The following is a 19,614-nucleotide window of genomic DNA, read 5'->3' as shown; positions in this document are numbered from 1 at the left end:
TGTTTGATGGATTTATGTGAATTAATCTCTTTTGTATTGAAATAAATTATCCATTGTTAGACAGCTATACGACAGAGAACGTATCTGTTAGTGAGTAGTGACGAATTTGGAGTTATTTTGCTTTTGCAAGAAATTATAATGACATCATAAGAATCGGCATAAGTAATTTAAATGTTAATTTGAAGATATTGGAGTCTAGCTAACATGTTAGCTCATGTAATGATCGATATCATCAAAACTTAGAGAAAATTAAATTAAGCAAACTGTAAGCACTTGCTTACTTTACCTTCACTTTAAAGACAAGTATATTGAATCCAATTCGCATGACATTATTGATCCCAAAATGTTGGTTTTGCAATAAATTGTTAGAACTCATCATATATCGATCATTCGAAAATTGATTGCATTTGATAAGAGACAATTTACAGGTCATAGTGCTCTGTCGGGACAATGTTGTATTTTACTTCTTATTACAAAACCATGTGTATCCATGGTCTTGATTTGACATATGTAGGATAAGATTATTCATTCAAAAGTTTAAGGGACGATTAGTAAATATCTTTGTTTTGAATTATTTTAAAGAAAAGTGCGCTTTTTACCCTTTGGCGTAGCTGTTTACGAGATTAAAATTATGAAATCTCTTAAAATGAGTTATTGAATAACGACTTAACTCAATTGAAACAATATATAAGTGAATTAATGGATGAGTTTTGTTTTCAACTCATTTAATGAAAACACCTTTTAAATTAAAGTTTGAACCAAATTTTATAGTTTTGAACCATCGAGCAAGAGATGTCATGTCATCTTCACTGATAATTCATTCCGATGCCACCCCGGCCTACAAAGTTCTTAGGTACAATTGGGCCGGATTGGATGGAATAGGCTTCTTTTATTGGGCTAATTTCTTTTAAAATCATACATTTAATTTTATAAAACATAAACAATCAATTATTTTATATTTAAAACATCACATAAAATGAAACAAACATTTTTTTTTTGCCTAAAAGCCAAAAGGCTATAAAACATATAAAGAGGGGATAACTCCATTGTTACCATGATGAACTTATAATCTACATTCCTTGTAACAACAACAACAACAAAAATAACCATTAAACTGTACATTGTTTTCTGGAAGCTGGCCGGAAATGAAGAAGTATTACTCATTAGCCAATCAAACTGAGTACTAATTATAATGTACAATCATCATAACAAGTGGAATCAAAAACAAAGGGATCTAATTAACTTCAAGGAAGCATCTTTTCCAGATCATCTCTGTTATTAGATTATCTAATACTTACGTTTCTTAATAAATAAGTATCCAAAACCCTTATAAGAAGAACAAACATCAATCATTGGACAAATCCATAAACTTACGTAATTAAAATTCAGCAGTTTCGTGTGGTTTACATTGCTATTTGACTTTCACGTACGCATTAAACTTAACCATAACTTCAGGCAAACCAATAGTTTATTAAAAACAAATTGGGATTTGTCTTTGCAGCCAGCACAATACATTTGACTCTACAATATCCGAATATATCTGCTTATACGCAAATACACTTGATACATACGCACACGTAATGTGATCCTATAAAATTTTAAACTCATCTTATCTAAATTTCTGATTTGTATAAGGAAATTACTTATTATTTCTTCCGCAATATTAATTGCATGCTAAATTTATCTGACAGGTGTCCAGACCATATTAGTAACGTGGCTCAGAATGGCAACACCAAAACCTTTAACAAAATAAAAAATTGGCAAAATCGAGTCCTAACTCTTGACTCCTGCGTTCTTTTCTGAAATTTTCTACTCTCACTATCTCTAAAAGATTAATATTTATAAACTTTTACACATTTTAAGAAAATAATAATTACTGAGTTTAAATATATTTTTTTCTATAACTAAAGAAATATATTTAATTTTAAACTAATAACAATTCAAAATTTTAAATATTTTGAATGATTACTTTTTGAAGTTTACAAAACATCAATTTTTGTGGGATAAAAAAATATCCCAAAACATCAATTTTTATAAAATAGAGAAAATATTTTAGAATCTTTTGATTGGTTAAAATATTAAAACAGTTGGATAAAATTGGAATATTTACAAAACATTTGTATTGGAACTCTAAAACGACAAATATTATGACACAAAATTTTAACTGTGACAATTAATAAAAACGGAAGGAGTATAAGTTTTTCTCAGAAGTCAGAACTCTATAGATAATATTCAATATGTTTTCACAATCTTTAAGACCTGTATATAGACATATTATACACTGAAAATTATACAACAGACAAAAATAATTCTTTAATGTCTCTCGAACTCTATTGTATATATATAATCTTACTCCACCACTCTAGAATATGCGTAGCTATATTTTAGTCTGCTAATCATTCTCTAGTTTCAGACTCAATATATACAAATCACTTATCATATTGTAAGAAAATCGAGCTATATAGCTTATACAGAATTGGATTGATGCTTATCAGCAGATATTTTTCTAAAACACATACTTAACTATATGAAGGAAATCACTATCACCACAGCCCACGAATCAGAAGGTTTAGGTTACATCGATACTCCAAAAATATAGTACTATATATATTTTCTTAAAATGATAAAATATGCCACGTAGGAAGAAGACAAGTACAGAGACATTGAGAGTCCCGCCAATCGAAGCGAAGCATAAACTTCCGTTTCTGATGATTACGTGATCGTAACGATGTGATCATAAATCATCACATATTATTTAATTGTAAACTAATAACAATTTAAAATTTTAAATATTTTTAATTATTATTTTTTAAAGTTTACAAAATATTAATTTTTGTGGGACAAAAAATATTTTAAAACATTAATTTTTATGAGACTAAAAGAATATTATTTTATTACAAAATACAAAATAATAAGAAATTGAACCGATTCATTCTACTTTCCCTTTAGATTTATATGGTTTAAAACAAAAACTGAGATAGTGGTAGGTTACTTTGACCAATTGCTTAACTGATTATGGTTGTTGTGAGAGCTTTCTTGTTTTATTTGAAAAGAAGGAGCCTGGCTTTGCTATCTTATTAATCTTTTTCTCGGCTTTGACTTATGAATACTTCCAAAATTATGTTATTTATTTTTATTATTATTTTTTTGCTTTTGGTTAGGACGTTATTAGATGGTTTATAATTTCTGTGGACTTACTTAGTTCCAGATATACTTTTTCTTCGTAGTTAGGTGTATAGATCTATTCTTACTCTTTTAATATGTTTCGGTTTGGTTGTTAAGTATATTATCCGTTCGTGTATTTTGCCTACTTCTACTTCTACTTACAATCTAAATAGAAAGAATTATCCCATGTGATTGAAACAAGCCGAGACAAATTATTTAGGCGTACGTCTTTTTGTTTGATAATTAAAATTAGGCGTAATTCTTGTAATACAGCCAGAGTTGAATTCAAAAGCATAAGGAGAGAGACGCTGGTCTACACTGGGAAAAGAATGAAGGCGACCACACATTGCTTTGTTGATAAACTCTTGAGATAGGCAAGATGCATGACTAGACTCTTGAATTCCTCTTCCTCTAAATGACATAGATGGTTTCTGTTGCATGAGCTTCCAATCATCATGAAGACGTTGGAGAAGGTAGGAGAGATCCATGTCGAGATAAAATCTAAGATCAAGAGAAGCATTTGCAAGGACTCGATCTGTTAGCTAGATCTTAGATTTGAATATGATTATGTAACCTTTTCATGTTTTCACATTTGTTTGAATATGATTCCACAGTATATATATACCATTTATAATATTTGTACATAAGCAAAACTTGAAAAATATTTTGTGATTTTTCTTTGTGTTCCACAAATTTCAAAATTACAATTGGTATAGAGAATACTTCAACCATCAATAGTAACATTAGAAAGAAAAAAGCTCTCATCTTATGAGTCTGTTCTTTCTATCTCTTTCATCATTACATGATTTAGCTTACATGTAATGATAATTTTTTTTATTAAAAAAGAAAAAAGAAAAGTTCTTAGATAAGAATTTTATAACCCAACCTTCCTAATTTAACATTAGGTGATGATATTTAGCATTAGCTTACATCTAATATTAGGTTATGATATTTTTCTATTCATCTAACAGACTAGTTAGATACATACAATGTATCCTTATAATATGAGTTTGAAAGCTTGGAAAGAGATGGGGTAGGTTAGAAACAAAACCCCGTGATGTTGTCATTGTTGAGCACCTAAAGAATCTTATTTAGTTACTTTACAAAACGGATCGCCCATGCCGTTTATTATTTATTAACATAATATTATTAGTAATTTGGGGAATAAAAACATTACAATATCATACCAATAATGGGGAGAAAATAATCCATAAAATGCAACTAAAAAAAAAAAAATCTTGAACAAGAACTTTAGGACTCAAACTTCCTAATCAATCAATATCGTTTTTTTCTTGGGAATTTTGTAAAAAATGCCACATTGTCAAAAAAAACTTTTACCCAATGCTATTTTTCTTTTTTTTCTTTTTGAAACTGCCATATTTCAACTTTATGGTATTGGTATGATCACAAAACTAACCCTGAACAATAAATGAAATAACAAAAGAGAAAAGAAGAAAGCATTAAAAGCGATATTAAATGCTTTTAGTGGTGGACAACTTAAAATTGGATGGACAAGTTTAAATTAGAAAGAAATTTGTGCATCGAAAAATCAGAGCGTGAGAATCAGTATACCAACAATTGGATTAGGTTGTGGACAAAATTGGAGATGATAATAGTGGATTCGTATGAAATGTTGTCTACTGAGTATTAAAGTTGTCTACAAAAACTCCTCACAAGTCAAAAATGAGGAAAAAGATGAGAAAAGAAGCCAAAATTGTTGTCCATTATGGATTAAAATTGTCCATTAAAAAATGTTGTCTACCAAAAATTAAAATTATCCATTAAAAATTAAAGTTGTCCATTAATGATTAAAGTTGTCCATGAAATTAAAATTTGGTCCATGAACCGGAAAATATTCAGAAAGAATAATTATTTGTAGCATTCTCAAAAAGAATAATTATTTGTGGCATTCTCTGAAAAAAAATACTGTAATGACATTTTATTTAATTAACTCTTTTTTCTTTCTCATAGATGATCATGGAACTAAACTTTCATTTTTGTCAAATACTATACATTTCACTGGAACAAAGCAATTATAAACGGAAAGTAGAAATTATAGAACAAATAATTAAAATATTTACCTAGTATATAATCTCACTACAATGTTGTTTTTATTCATTAATTTCCCCTTATAAAATACATTGTCGTTTCGTATTATGATTCACGTAAACTGGACCACTGCCAAAAACATTTCAAAGCATTCACGCTAAGAATTGATTATTATATTTTTTTATGTTTGGGTAAAAAATATGACTGAAATAATTGAAAATAATGTGAAAGACAACGTGGGCCACAAGAAACGGAGACTGATTTGTCAGTACGCGCAGACACCTATCTTCTTTTTTTAGTTAAACACTGAAAAAGCATCATTCCAAGTTTCCATCTTTGTTAATACTTTTCTATATCTTTCTCTAAATTGTTTTTTTTCCCCATTTTATAAATTATACTACATATTATAACCATTTTTTTTGTATATTTGAACCGACTAGGTCCTCTGAAATTGAAAGTTGAATCAGTGTTTCTTCTCGTATTTTCTTATTCGGATGGGCTATTATTATAAAGGAATTGAGTATTAACTAGTATTAAGTATTAACATAGCATTATCAGAACTTGTTTGTTTTTGTGTGTGTGTGTGTCGTGGATGTCTTGATTCAATCAAGAAAAAATCTTGACGAAAATGATTTATCTAGTTAATTAATTAGAAATTACTGAAAATATAAAATAAACGTATCACTTTGACTGGAACTTTCCCAATCTTTAGAGTATGTATTATGTAATAATATTTACTTTTTGGAAAACGAATTTTCTTCTTTACCAAAATTTTTTTCATCAATAATTTAATTATTTCAACCTTCCTATATTTCTAATCTAAATAAACCAATGAGAGTCACAAATCAACATTTCTATACGGATAAGATTTGCCCAATGTGATAGTTAGGCAAAATAAATATGAGTCGTCGATATCTTACATTACAAAAATATATAGATAAGACAAAACAAAAATTCTTATAATGAAGTTTTATAAAAGAAAAAAAAATGAAAATAGAAAATTAATTAATTTTATAGAAATAAAGGGGGGGGGTCCGCACTCAACGCCACTATGATGACATCATCACATAAACACACAAAAAACGTAAATAATAATAAAACTTTGAGTACTCTCTACGTTTCCCCTTTATCTATATAAACCCTTCACATTTCTCTTATTCTTCTTACTGTTCTCTCTTTAATTCACAAATCTCTAATTCTTCATAAACCCTATATTTACATTATTTATTAGAAAAAAAACCCTTTTTAATAAGTTTAACATCTGAATTCTTGAAAATGTCGGAAGAGTTCGACGAATCTGAGGTTATTTTCTCTGATAACTACTTTCCGATTCGTCGGAGAGAAGACGGGAACGAGAAAGAGAATCGTCCGGCGGGTTTACGGGAAAACTCAGAGAGAGTGAGGAGCAAGAACAAATCAATAAGGAGCAAAACGACGCCGTTGCCATCACCATTTTCGAGTTCGGTTCCGGTGAATATACCGATGATGAGGAGGTATTCTTCGTCCGATGATGAGGATGACGACGGAGGAAGGAGGATGGTACCGCCGCATTTGATAGTTGGACGGAGGGTGGAAGGAGGTCAAATGGCGTTCTCCGTTTGTACAGGTAACGGAAGAACTCTTAAAGGACGAGATCTGAGCCGTGTTCGTAATTCGGTTCTCAGGTTAACCGGATTTTTGGAAGCTTGAATTGTTTGGACCGGACCGGTTTCGGGTTTTTTTTTATTTATATTTTTTTCGAACTTCCAATTTTTATTTTTACTTTTAGTGGAAGAAATCAGCGATTCTCAGAACTGTTTTTTTTTTTTTTAGTTTGATTTTTAATTGAATGTCAAAGGAAAATGTCAAAAAAGAAAAAGAACATTTAATTCCTTGTTTATTCTTAATTTTGATTCTCTTTTGTAATAGAAAAAAAGAAAAGAAAAAGCATTAAGGTTTACTCTTAATTAATATAATTATTCGTTCTTTCATTAAATCTTCCTTTGTGCTGAATAAATTGAGTTTATTGGACAAGTTATGAATGGTATTATGAAGATCTCTGCAGGGGGTTTAGAATATTATTAGTTTCTCCTGTAATGAAGATGAGGACAAAAGACGAACAGAACTAGCTGTTCTTTTGTAATTGATTAAGAGAGGTAGCAAGAAAGAGACATTTCTTTGCCGGTGACATCAACTCGCGAAAAAAGAAATTGCATTATTTTTATTTAACTCTAGTCTATTATACACCAAGCTTTATTTTTATTTTTTTGTAATAATTTGAAGATTCTAGACCCAAGTGCAGACGTTTATTTAGGAAATTTTAGGTATTTGGTAATGTAGTGAATGTATGTGTCTTTGGGGGTTAAGTAGTGAATCGTTTGGAACCGTGGTTTCCTAAATACACGTGTTTGAGAGCAAAAATGACTTGGTCAAGTAAATTCATCTCATTATATATTAAATTACCTTAAGGTCTATCTAGTTTATAATCCGACTAGTTCTTCTGTATATTTTAATTAGCAAACCGTATATATAATGAAATTGGTACGGAGATGCAGAAGAAAAATAAAAACTTGATAGTCAACAAACACCAACTTGATAAATAGTATCGAGTTTATTCCAAAACAATTCCTTGTGTTCTTCTTAATCAAGCATACAATGATAATAGTAAATAATTAATTATATCTCTTTATAAAAACAGGTATATGGAGATTTATATTTAAGAACTTATCCTTGAAAGAAAGATCCTGACTAGCCATCCGTTTAAAATTCTAGTGTCCCGCGGATATACTTTGACACATGTGACATGATTATAAGCCGGCGGCACATGCATCTAGCCATGTTCTTATCCAATAACTTTCTTACTGACTAAAGTATGTAATTTATACATTATAATATTTTAATTTTTAAGCTTGTTTTTCACATTCGTATTGCGATACTATAGTAATGTTTTTTATACTTTAAAAGAGAGATTGTATAGTATTCAAATCTAGCATGCCCCGGTCCCGGTCTCAGATTAGGCAGCTTAGTTTTCTTATAATCATACTCATACGTTTTTTAAATAAAAACCGACAAGGAAATAATAATAAGTCACACTATAATTGCATAAAATTGTTCTTGTCTGTCATTTAATAAAAAAGGAAAAGACCTAGAAAGTTTTATACAATTATAGCGTGACTACCAACGATTCATAACCCTAATGTGTTAAATAGCAAGTGTTCAACAAAAAAAAAAATTTGAGAAAAAAAAAATTTGAGAAAGAAGGAAAGGTTTTGTTATTTGAGAAAAAAAAAAAATTCTTCACTTATTTGAAAAGTAAATCATATATCCATCCCAAATATATTTAGAGGTATATACGGTATATATAATAAGATGTTTAGTAAAAATATATATATAACGTTTGTATAAAACGATTTTGGTGTTCAACAAAAAAAAAGAATTACTAAAACGATTTTTACTCAATTAAGAAGAGGGAAAAACGGACAGCAAAAATAAAGTGAGATGACGTGGAAGTACAACTGGACCACGTGTGTAAGAAAAACAGAAACTTCGAGTTGATGATCCAAACTGTCAGAATCTGATTGGACTCAAATACATATGATATGTTTCTTTTCTGAGTTCACGTGCATACCTTTTTCGCCACAAGTTTTTCCCCTCAAAATTTAATACGTGTGCAAACAAACAATCCTAAATCATTTGATACAGAAGAAGTTTAGCTTGTCTTTTTCTCAATAAATCTCTTGAAAGCTCTATCTATCTATGGTTTGGCCCCAAAATAACATTTATTGCATTTGCTTGCACACCATTGCTTTTGGATCTCTGCCATTTTCACTTTATGTAAATGATCTTCAGTTATGTCTCAAGATATATATAAAGAAAAATTCTAATAATTTTCATAGAGATGACACAAGTTGGAAGTTGTTTCATTTATGAACCAATCAATCAAATTGTTGTGTAAAGAATGTATTACAAAAAATTATGCACAGTAAAAAAGCTAACAGATACAAACAACATCAAAAGTTCAAAACAACAACAATATCATTGCGACCACGAAGTTGTTTCCACAGCCAAAGCTCTAACATGTGGCCCTAAAGAGATGGTTAACTTACAAATCTGAGCTCACAATCGTCTTGACTTTGTTATCTTGTCTTGGTTGTTTGACGTATAACCAAACTTGCTGAAGTCTGGTTTAGGAGATAACAACCTTTTTGTGACAAAACGAAGTCAAGAAAACAAACAGATATCTCTGAGATTATTTGAATCAATCACCATTAACTAGTGAAGATAGTAAACTTTGAGATGTCAAAATGTTTACCCTTTAGAAGATGGACAAGTGTTGCCGATATCTTTGAGAGGTGCACGGAGACCACTAGCACGAGAGCCGGACACAGCATATCTGAAAGATGATATAGCTGAGACAAATTTTTCCACTGATTTCTCTGCTATTTCTGAGTAATGCCCAATATGTGATATGTTTGATCCAAACTTCTCAACATCGTTGGTTTCAGATGATGTTTCTGCGTTTAGAACTTCACAGTTTAGTACAGGCCACAAAAACAGATATAGTCAAAGATCTCAGTGCCTATATAACAATTATACAGATACAAGTATTTAGCGAGCAGGATTTTCTATAATTACCAGTATCTGTTTCATCCATGCGCATGTGCTTGGAACTCAAATTTTCCTGAAATGGTTAGAGAACTTAATAAATGGCTTGAACAAATGATAGGAAAAAATGGACATGGGCTAACAGAACAATTCTATCTAACCTTCTGAAGATATTCATCTGAGTCATGCTTTCTCTTCCCTGTTGCAGCTCCATGAAAACTATTAGTAGCAAAGGAAGAGAGAGGTATAACATTCTCAGGAGTACTAAAGGCAGAACGGATCTCAATGGATGGGTTCTGTTCATCTTTATCGATCTGATGGTCTATCTTGTGGATGTTTGTTGTTCTCTCAGCCACCTCATTCATGGCAGAGGAACTCACTTCTTTGGCATCTACATGACCGTTGTAGATTCGCTCATGATCGAAACATGGACTTGTTGCTATAGCTCTGTCACCCTCTTCTCTTATAGAGGCGCTTGACATGTTTATCACATTTTTAACAGTCTTTTTCGGACCAATCACAGAGCAATCATTGAGACATGGGATCGATTGTTTAAGACTTTTGTGTTCCTGCTTGTGCTTAAAATACTTGCTCCTTACTACAACCTTCAAACTATCTATCTTCGGCCTCGCCACTTCCTCCTTGACGTACTTATGATCACGGTCCTTTTGATTCCTTTCCTTTGCATCTTCAAGATTGTGACACATAAAAATGAGCCAGGACAGAAAATTTAAGAGTATAATTTTTCTCAGTAGTGGAAATGAAAGCAATTGTACCGTCGTCGGGTGAAACTCTTTTCTCAGCAACTTTGCTAGCACATGCATTCTCACCCTAAAAAAAACAGATATTAGAGCTTGTGCTACGACTTTCGAGAGTTAAAATGTGGTTCTTCTAGTTACTTACAAAGCTATAACCCGGGGATTCATTTGTTGTCTGACTTGAAAGAGCATCTACATCTAGTGTGTTATCCTCAGGAGTGCTTGGAGACTCATCAGTTGGGGTTAGAGACATTGGTGATATCCTAGGAGCCTTGAATTTCCTTTTGGCCTCAATAGATGCAAAGCCTTTCAGATGTTAAGTGAAGAACAAGTAGAGCAGATCAAATATTTACCAGTTTCAACAGCTATTATGACTCTTAAAGATATACAGGATATACTTGATCAAAACAAAATCCTACTAAACCAAGGGAACCAAGTTCCAAACGTAATAAACTGCCAAAAAATGAAAAATATGGAGGTAACATTGAAGGATACAGAAATACTTCGTGAGAAGATTTTTCTGGACTGGCAAATCAAGCTTTTTCTTCAGAATTTCAGGTTTGAAACTTTTGGGACGGGACATATCATCAACAGTCAATTTAGGAGTAACACTCTCAGCCTATTAGTTTAAGAAAACAAGACAATGAATCAATAAAACATATCCAGGAGGGAAAGAGGGGGAGAAAGTAGAAATAGAGAGAAGTCAATTAATTACCTGGAATGGCAACTGTGTGAATGGATCAAGCTGGCCTAGTGCTATACCTTTAGCAATATCTTGTGGCATTAATGTGAATAGTGTTAAGAAATCCATTTAAATGTTCCTTAATCAGTTTTGATAGATAGAGGCGTAATATCAAAAATACTTGTATCAAAGGATATGGGCCAACAAAATCTGAATCTTCACCAAGGTTGTCAGAAAAGCCAGACAAGTGCATAATATCTTCAGTTTTTGGGTCATAAACACGTTGATGCTTGAAAGTCAGTAAAGCTCTCTTGAATGACTCTTCATAACCAGGAGGAACGGAAACTGTGCTGTACTTTAAGTGCTTAATTACCTGAAAGCAAACTAGCAACATATCAACAAGTAAACTCTTTCCATAACTATGTACATAAATTGATGCCGGAAAATCTAAAGCTAGTTTTTTTATGAATTTGTAGTAAGGTATCAACTTTTTGAACTAATCATGCTCTTGCTTTACCTAATTTCTTTTTGTGAGATAAATCAAGTGAGAAAGAGAAGTATACCCTGTCATAGCTTTTGAACTTCGTAATGAGAGCATGAGCTCTTTTGAGTCCCATTCCTGGAAGTGACTGCAGATAATCGCAGCCACTTAATATGCACATTTCGAGAAGCATTTGGCTTGAAAATCCCGAAAGACAGAGATCTTTATTTTTGGGAAGCTTGGAGGCTTGAAACTCAACACCATGACCAAACTTGTCCATTTTAAACATGATCTGTGACATAAAAATTAGCAATTGAAGTCTTGATGGTAATACACCGGGATCAACAAGTAATTAACAGTATATCTACCAGTAAAGAAGTGGAAATACTGATGAACAGCAATATCTCATGCAAAGTGTAACATAAAGCTTACTCTTGGGCAGCCAAAAGGTATAAGATCAGAATCCTCAGTAATAATCGCATCAACTTGATTATTAATAGCTAAGAATGTCATCTGCGCATCAGCTTCATAAGGAGCAACAACATAATCTACATTCTCCTGCCTCAGAACCTTCAATGGTAGAAAATTTCAGATCAAAGAAATGCAAAACAAATAAATTAAGGAGAAATACAAAATATTTTTTAACTGGAGAAGAATACAAGTTATCCACAGCCCACAGTTACCTGTATCAACTCATGTGCAATAGAAGGTGAAATGTCAACAGCCTTAGAATAGCACTCATAAGCAGCAGAGGAGTTTCCATTTGCTTCATGCTCCAATGCACGTGCAAGATTTTCCTTTCTAGACCTGAACTTATTGTTATAGAAAACAAGTGGACTTGGTGTTAAACTTGTTCAATGATAACCAGAAACAAACATACTAGATAGCCAATGTTTTGCATACCTAGCACGCTTATTCTCTTGTTCTAGTTTCATCGGTAACGGACCACCATCAAAAACCAGAATAGGCTTCACTCCATGATGGCGGAGTAAATTCACTCTATGCATACAATATTGAATATGCCTGAAAGATACCAGTAAACACATTAGCTTCCACAAAACCAGAACCAGAACAGTAACAAGAGAACAGATCTTGATGAATACTACTGTCAAATTTCATTCCCTTCCAGCAACTTAAGAAATGACAATTAAGTTTTGGTTTAGCAAACATGTCAATTGCGTTTTTGAGCCTACGAGAAATGGACAGGAAACACCATAACTAAACTTAATCAATCATGTCCAAACGAAAATCTCAATCTGTAAACCCTACTAGGCCTCTGAAGATATTGAATTCGGAGAGTCCATCAAAAATTTAAAAGGTTTGATTTTTCAGAGTGGGTTTAACGAAAATGGGACAATCCACATCGAGACAAAGAAACCCAGTTTCTAATTTGGGGGAAATAAAAAAACCAATCGATCTACATCTTGGATTCATCAAGTAACTTGGAGAGAGAGAGAGAGAGAGAGAGAGAGAGAGAGAGAGAGAGACGAACCTCTTGGTGGGTAAGCCCTTGCAGAGCTCTCGGCTACAAGATAAAGCTCCTTTGTGTAGCCATGAATATGTATCAACGGCGACGATACAACCCTCAAGATCCTTGATGTGAACCGGTACCATTATCGATTTCAGCAACGGCAAAAGCCCTTGAATACCCATTTCCTCCCTCCCCTTCCTGTTCGTATTCTGGAAAATGAAACCCTAATTTCGCCCTGACGAGAACATTTCAGGAGAGCCCTGTGACTGTATCGAGGAGGTGTGTATTTCTATGGCTATTTTTTCACAAATCTGGCGGGAAAATTCTAATTAGGGATTTTGACCAAATTATATCTCGGTCCAAGGATTCTGTCGGCAGGTTTTTTAATCTCTAGAGTCTATATAATTAAAAGAAGAGTACATTCTTTTATTCTTTTTGTTCAAAAAGACTTTCTATTGAATTGCAAAAGATAAAATAAAAGATACAAAAGCCCAACTTTAGAGTTTGATAATGGCATAAGCCCATGTAAAAAGGACAAAGCTCATTAAAATACACATTGGAAAGAAATTAGGGTAAACCTAGTAGTAGGTAGGAAACAAGTAGGCGCTTAGTCGATGGAATAGTGTTATCATCAACCTGATCGAAACCAAATATCAAACATTGCTGAAGTCATGGAAGGATTACTGTCTCTGAAACTGGTGATTCGGTGACGGATAGTGGCGTCAATCAAACGTAATATGGTATCCAAGGACCTGTAAGTTTGGCGATGCAGACGGTGATTCCTTTCTTCCCAGATTAGGTAGATAGAGCATTGCCAAGCAAGGAGAGTGAGACTTTTTTTTGCTCTCGAGCCTTGGAGTGCTTGCATGTTGTCTAGAGTGCCTTCCCAGGAAGGAGAGCGTTGGATTTGGCATCTTGTGGCCACTGCAGACCAGATCGACCAAGAGTAGCTGCAAGCAAAAAAGAGATGGTTTCGATCCTCTGAACCAGCATTACAAAGTAGACAAGATGGGTCTGTTTGGAGCCCCCATTGGAGGATGCGATCTTGAGTAGGACATTGATTTAGAACGAAGAGCCAAGTGAGGAAGTTGTGCTTAGGGATGCTTCGAGAGATCCACACCGCTTTACACCATGGAACCAGTGGAGAAGTGGGACAGAGCAATTTGTATACATGTCCAGTAGAGAAACGTTGGTAAGTTTTTCCCTCAAGTTCCCATTCATAGTAGTCCTCATTGTTCGTCAAGTCCAGTGTGGTGAGATAGGTTAGGAGATGAACTTGGTTGTCCGTTCTAGCATGTGGAAGTAACCATTGCCCCCGACAATGTAGTTGATGCAGAGTAGCATTTGTTGGGATACCAAGTCTTGTCTCTGAAGCAGAAGATATGAAGTCATGGATCCTCCCAAACGGTGACCAGTTATCAGACCAAAATCTATATGATTGTCCATTCTCCACTCGCAATCTTATCCAGGTGAAAACCCCTTCCCTCATCTTCAGTAACTTATTTGCCACCCAAGAGTATTGTTTTCGTGGCTTCATTATCCAGAAGTTGTTTAATGATCCTTTCAGGAAATGAAGCTTAAACCAAGCAACCCATACCGACCCTGATCGGAAGAAAAGGAGCCAGATGAGGCGAATGGTACAAGCTTGATTCCAGTAAGTGAGATCTCGGATATCCAATCCTCCCTGGTCCTTTGGTTTTGTAACCGTGGCCCACTCAACCCTAGCACTATGACTTCCCTCCAATGAGCCCTTCCATAAGAAAACACTGCATAAGGAGTTTATTTTAGCAATACACTTTTTCGAAAGCACAAAAGAGGAACACTAGAAATTTGAGATCCCTGCAACCAATGTATTGATTAGCAAAATACGTCCAACGAAAGATAAGTGTTTCGCACACCAATTAGTTATCTTTCCCTTCACTTGTTGTAACAATGGTTCACAATCTTGCATGGTCAAATTTTTGGTACATAGAGGGACCCCCATATAACGGACAGGAAGACAGCTGTGAGTCAGACCAGTGGTGGTTTATATTAAGTCAACCTCTTTATCAGTAAGGCCTCCAACGAAGAAAGAAGATTTGGGCAGACTAATTGTCAAACCAGTCCGATCTTCAAATTCACGAATGACCTGTAAAACTTGCTGAACAGACGATAAGGAACCATCCAGGAATATAAGAAGATCATTTACAAAGCAGAGGTGAGTAAGTTTTGCCTTATCACAGTTATAATGATACTTGAATTTACCATCTTCACCCGCTTTATTTAGCATTAATGAAATGGTGTTCATGGCAATAACAAACAGGTAACGCGAGAGTGGGTCGCCTTGACGAAGTCCACGTTTACCCTTGAAATATCTGTGTACCAAACCATTGTAGCCAACAGTAAAGTTAGGGTGACAAATGCATGTTTGGAGCCACCTCAAATATTGGTCAGGGATGGAAATACCTTGTAGGCAGTTGAAAAAAAAGTCCCAGGAGATGGTGTCAAAGGCCTTAGCGATATCAACCTTGATCACTATTCGTTTAGGACCAGCGGTTTTATGGTAACCATTTACAATCTCAGCAGCTAGTATGGTGTTTTCCAATAGAAGTCGGTCCTGGACGAAAGCAGTTTGGTTTGGCAATATCAGGGTTGGGAGGATAGGCTTGAGACGAGCAAAAAGTAGCTTGGATATCACCTTGTAGAGGGTATTGAAACAAGATATTGGGCGATAGTCTGCTACTTTTGAGGCTCCTGGTCGTTTTGGCACGAGAGTGAGGATTGTGGAGTTAGTTGTAGATGGCAAGAATGAGGTGAAGAAGAAGTGATGAATAACAGTAGTAACCTTTGAACCAAGGACACTCCAAGAGGCTTTGTAGAAGCCTGAAGACAGTCCATCAGGCCCAGGGTCCTTGTTGGGGTTTAGTTTCATCATCACTTTAGTGATCTCATCCATTGTGGGCACCAAATTCATAGCATTAATCTGATCCTGCGTGCACCTGAAAGGGTTAATGGAATGGAACCATTCTTGGGAGGACCAAGTCGGTGGAGAACATGAAGTGTATGGTGCCAAAATAGATTTGAAGTGAGCAATAGCATGATCAGACATTTCCACCGGGTCCACTAGCAGTTCACCTGAGTCAAGGAGGAAAGAGCGAATAGTATTAAAGCTTGCACGCGCGTGGCAAATTTTGTGGAAGTAACTATTATTGAGATCGCCTTCCTTCAACCAATTGATCCAGGATTTTTGTCTAAAGTAACTTTCCCCTATGTCTCGTAGGAAACTTCATTTATCATGAAGGTCTCTCTGGAGTTGAAAGACGGTGGAAGATGGGTTTTGTAAAGCCTTCACCTGCACATCCAATAACAAACGGTTAGCCTCACTCACTCTCTCTTGTATTTTTGAGAAGTTCTCTCTGTTTAGTGTTTTTAGGTCTCCCTTGATGATCTTTTGCTTCCAACAGAAATCAGTGAGGTTATCCACAAAGCTTCCGGCCTGAAACCAAGCTTCTTCCGCCAGTTGATGGAAGTTTGGGTGTTTGGTGAGATAGTTGAAGAACTTAAAAGGTCGGGTGCCTGCTTTAGGAAGTTGGTAGGCTAGGTCAACAAGGCAGGGAGAGTGGTCAGAGGGTAGCGGGGGATGGATAGTATTAATGCTATCCGGGAAAAGTGAAATCCAGTGATTATTTACCAGGATCCGATCAAGTTTCTTGGCTATTGGGTTGGATGGCTGGTTATTGCTCCAAGTGAAGAGCGGTCCTTGAAAACGCAGGTCAAACAAGTCTAACTGGGATAGACAATCTTTAATTTCTGTCATTGGGGAGGAAATGCAATTTACTGAAGGTGAGGAATGCTCCGCATGGTGGATAATCTGATTAAAGTCACCACCAATTATCCAAGGGCAAGTATCAAGAGCTAAAGATTGCTAGAGCTGAAGAAGTTCCACGCATAGGTCAGTTTTCTCCTCTTGGATGTTTGAAGCATATATTGCAGTGAACACAAATTGAAGCTTGTTCGCAATGATAACTTCGCAGGTCATTGCTTGACGAGATTGACTTATCACTCTGACAGACGCCGGGTCCTTCCAAATAATGATGATACGGCCATCTGGATCTGCTGAGTGGTTGGAGGTAAAATTCCATCCTTGACACGTTTGCGCCATAATGTGGTTCAAACTAATTTCCTTTATGTGGGTTTCCAAAATAGCTCCAAAAAGCGGTTGATGGCTTCTAAGCCAACTGCAAAAAGGCTTTTGCTTATCCGGGTCATTTAGGCCTCAGATATTCTAAGAAAAGAGTTTTGTATCCATTAGAGAAGAGGGGGGATCTCACCCTGGGGAGGGGGAGGGGTAGACAAAAAACTAGAAGTAGAATTAGTAGTAGATGGTACGGGTTGGAACAAAAGCTGATGTTTACTAGGGAGAAGTTGAGAGGAAGTTGTCAATGGAGGGTTACAAAGGGAGGGGTGAGAGCGGGAGCATTTCATGTTAGAATTTGAAGTGTCTGATGCGGTGGGATAGGGAGAAAGCTGCCCATGAGGCAGTATTCGGGCAGGGAGCCCAACTATCATAGGTAAGTCACGATCAGTTTCAGGGATGTTGATGGCTAGGTAGTTCAAGGGATCAAAAAGGTGAGTTTTTGAAGGGTCAGGAGGCATGGTGGAGACTAAAGGAGCGGGAAAAATATAGGGAGGAACAGGGGTGGATTGGTTAGTAACAGGGGTGGATGCATTAGTGATAGAGGAGGGAGGGGGCATTGGTGAGGGCTTTGAGGGGGTGAGGAGGGAAAAAGGGTTAGAGGAGGTTACAGATCCCAAGTGGGAGGCTAGAGGAGCTTTGGAGGATTTAGCAACCGGGGAAGCAATAAGAGCTTTATCCTTCTTTCGGTAAGCTAGTGAATGTTGGTTCGGGTATGGTGTTTGGAGGGACCCTCCTTTTCTTTTCTGACCAGCACATTCGAAACCTTTTTTACCGCAAGAGCAGGGTTAGAAGGGTTGGGCATAGGGTTACTGGCAGCAGTAGGGGGAGGCAATTGAAGACAGTTCTTTGCAATATGCCGAAGTTCTTTACAGTGGGAGCAAGTGGGAGAGAGCCAAAGATATTCCACTCTGACTTCAACCACCTGACCATTATCACGAGTATATTCCACCACATCAGGTAAAGCTTTGGTAAGATCAACAAGAACTTTAGCATTAGAGACCTTCAGGCTAACAAGATTAATCGTGTAATCATCAGTTTCCTTAGGTTCACCAACAAGGCCAGCGATAAGACTGATACCCTCATTGGTACGCAAATTGAGAGGGATATCATGCAACTGGATCCAAATAGGGATGGACTCAAGGGAGGGAGCTGCCGTAGAATAGTGGGGAGCCCATGGAGCAGTATGGAACATAGATTCACCAATATACCAAATGCATTTCTCAAGTACCTTCTGGCGGATATAGTCATTTGGGATTCTAACCAGTACAGAGTTGGAGTGGTGATTGATATGGATTTCCAAGCGACGCCCCTTACCCCACATATGATTGAGAACACTTTGAATTTGGTGGAACAGTGGTGGTCTGCCATTGAAGAAGCACATGATGAAATTCTTATGCAGTTCTGCACCTCTTTGGAAAACAGTGTCCGATATATGAGTGGTGGGCCTCCCAGCTGCAGAGTAACTTACCGGAGCAAGTCTCTTTAGTGAGCTGTCAACAGTTTTCCGTATTTTGTCAGCAAGGGTTTTAGGTTGAGTAGGTTGAGGCTGAGTAGGTTGGGAGGGGATTCATTCCTCAGTGCTAGTGGCGTGGACATTCACCACTTGGGGTTGCGGAGTATCCGATACAGACTGAGTTCTCTGCAGGAATTGTACCCCATTCAGTGCCAGCAAAATCGGGGGAAACAGCTTGGGAAGTAGCGCAAACCAAAGCCTTGTTTGTGTGAAGAGGGTAGGTATCCTTTGGGACTAGAACAATAAAAAATTTTAATCCAGTACTGTTACCTGTGACAGTAGTTGCAGATCTAGGGTTTTGGGAACTAGTGTCAGATGAACCAGTTTGAAGTTCTTCTATCGGATGCATCACCACATCAGTAGAGGAGGGGGAAGAAGAAGCAACCAAGGAAGAATAGGAGGTGACCACAGCAGGCCGATGCGAAATGGCAGTTTGCTGAGGAGACTTTCTTGTTGCCTTGGGACCAGATGGGGTCAAAGGGGGGAAATTAGCTAAGGAACAGGGGGGGCGACCAGGTCAGGAGGGTCGGGAGGAAGTAGCGGCGGGGAGGGGGGGTTGCCACCAGCGGTGGAAAGTCTAGGGTTCAGGACAGAAGCACGACCATCAGGGAACCAGCGGTTCTCCATTGGGAACCGTGTCAGAGAGCTTTTTTAGTGATCGATGTGTTGAGTACATTGTTAAAAATGTCCAAAATGTTGTTAGATAGTATAGAAATTGCCACTCAGCTAATTCA

At 35.9% G+C, this 19,614-nt stretch overlaps 3 protein-coding genes and 1 long non-coding RNA gene across 4 annotated transcripts; 2 read left to right on the top strand and 2 right to left on the bottom strand.

Moving 5' to 3' along the window:
• Positions 1-6,378: 6,378 nt before the first annotated feature.
• Positions 6,379-7,189, top strand: LOC104776991 (protein S40-1). Its single transcript, XM_010501172.3, has one exon. It carries the CDS (start codon positions 6,490-6,492, stop codon positions 6,901-6,903), a length of 414 nt encoding a protein of 137 aa, XP_010499474.1. The 5' UTR covers positions 6,379-6,489; the 3' UTR covers positions 6,904-7,189.
• A 1,903-nt stretch (positions 7,190-9,092) lies between these two features.
• Positions 9,093-13,610, bottom strand: LOC104776990 (exonuclease 1). The gene is made up of 14 exons (XM_010501171.3): positions 13,212-13,610; positions 12,623-12,742; positions 12,403-12,526; positions 12,152-12,289; positions 11,802-12,011; positions 11,436-11,611; positions 11,272-11,344; positions 11,052-11,175; positions 10,702-10,862; positions 10,575-10,629; positions 9,960-10,486; positions 9,829-9,874; positions 9,506-9,707; positions 9,093-9,394 (listed from the first exon to the last, which is right to left on the bottom strand). Exons 1-14 carry the CDS (start codon positions 13,370-13,372, stop codon positions 9,310-9,312), a joined length of 2,202 nt encoding a protein of 733 aa, XP_010499473.2. The 5' UTR covers positions 13,373-13,610; the 3' UTR covers positions 9,093-9,309.
• Positions 13,611-13,821: 211 nt separating this feature from the next.
• LOC147946861 (uncharacterized) lies at positions 13,822-16,278 on the bottom strand. The gene is made up of 2 exons (XM_087507274.1): positions 15,232-16,278; positions 13,822-14,940 (listed from the first exon to the last, which is right to left on the bottom strand). The coding sequence occupies exons 1-2, from the start codon at positions 16,276-16,278 to the stop codon at positions 13,822-13,824; spliced, it is 2,166 nt and encodes a 721-aa protein (XP_087363400.1).
• A 115-nt stretch (positions 16,279-16,393) lies between these two features.
• Positions 16,394-19,353, top strand: LOC147946860 (uncharacterized). Its single transcript, XR_015592206.1, has 4 exons — positions 16,394-16,542; positions 16,634-17,121; positions 17,204-18,324; positions 18,403-19,353. It is a non-coding gene; the product is annotated as an uncharacterized LOC147946860 (long non-coding RNA).
• The last annotated feature ends 261 nt before the right edge of the window (positions 19,354-19,614 follow it).

The sequence above is a fragment of the Camelina sativa genome, chromosome 3 (genome assembly GCF_030686135.1).
Source record: "Camelina sativa cultivar CO46 ecotype springtype chromosome 3, ASM3068613v1".
In the NCBI taxonomy this organism is placed as follows: domain Eukaryota; kingdom Viridiplantae; phylum Streptophyta; class Magnoliopsida; order Brassicales; family Brassicaceae; genus Camelina; species Camelina sativa.
Note: the sequence above shows the minus strand (reverse complement) of the source record. Positions and strands in the feature narration are given on the sequence as shown.

What these genes read in the sequence shown, in the direction of transcription:
- LOC104776991 (XM_010501172.3), top strand. Translation starts at nt 6,490, where the DNA reads ATGTCGGAAGAGTTCGACGAATCTGAGGTTATTTTCTCTGATAACTAC.
- LOC104776990 (XM_010501171.3), bottom strand. Translation starts at nt 13,372, where the DNA reads ATGGGTATTCAAGGGCTTTTGCCGTTGCTGAAATCGATAATGGTACCG. An exon ending in AAGGGCTTACCCACCAAGAG is followed by an intron (nt 12,743 to 13,211) that starts GTTCGTCTCTCT and finishes GGTATCTTTCAG; the next exon opens with GCATATTCAATATTGTATGC. An exon ending in CAGATGAATATCTTCAGAAG is followed by an intron (nt 9,875 to 9,959) that starts GTTAGATAGAAT and finishes TAACCATTTCAG; the next exon opens with GAAAATTTGAGTTCCAAGCA.
- LOC147946861 (XM_087507274.1), bottom strand. Translation starts at nt 16,278, where the DNA reads ATGTCTGATCATGCTATTGCTCACTTCAAATCTATTTTGGCACCATAC. An exon ending in GAGGCCTTACTGATAAAGAG is followed by an intron (nt 14,941 to 15,231) that starts GTTGACTTAATA and finishes TTCTTATGGAAG; the next exon opens with GGCTCATTGGAGGGAAGTCA.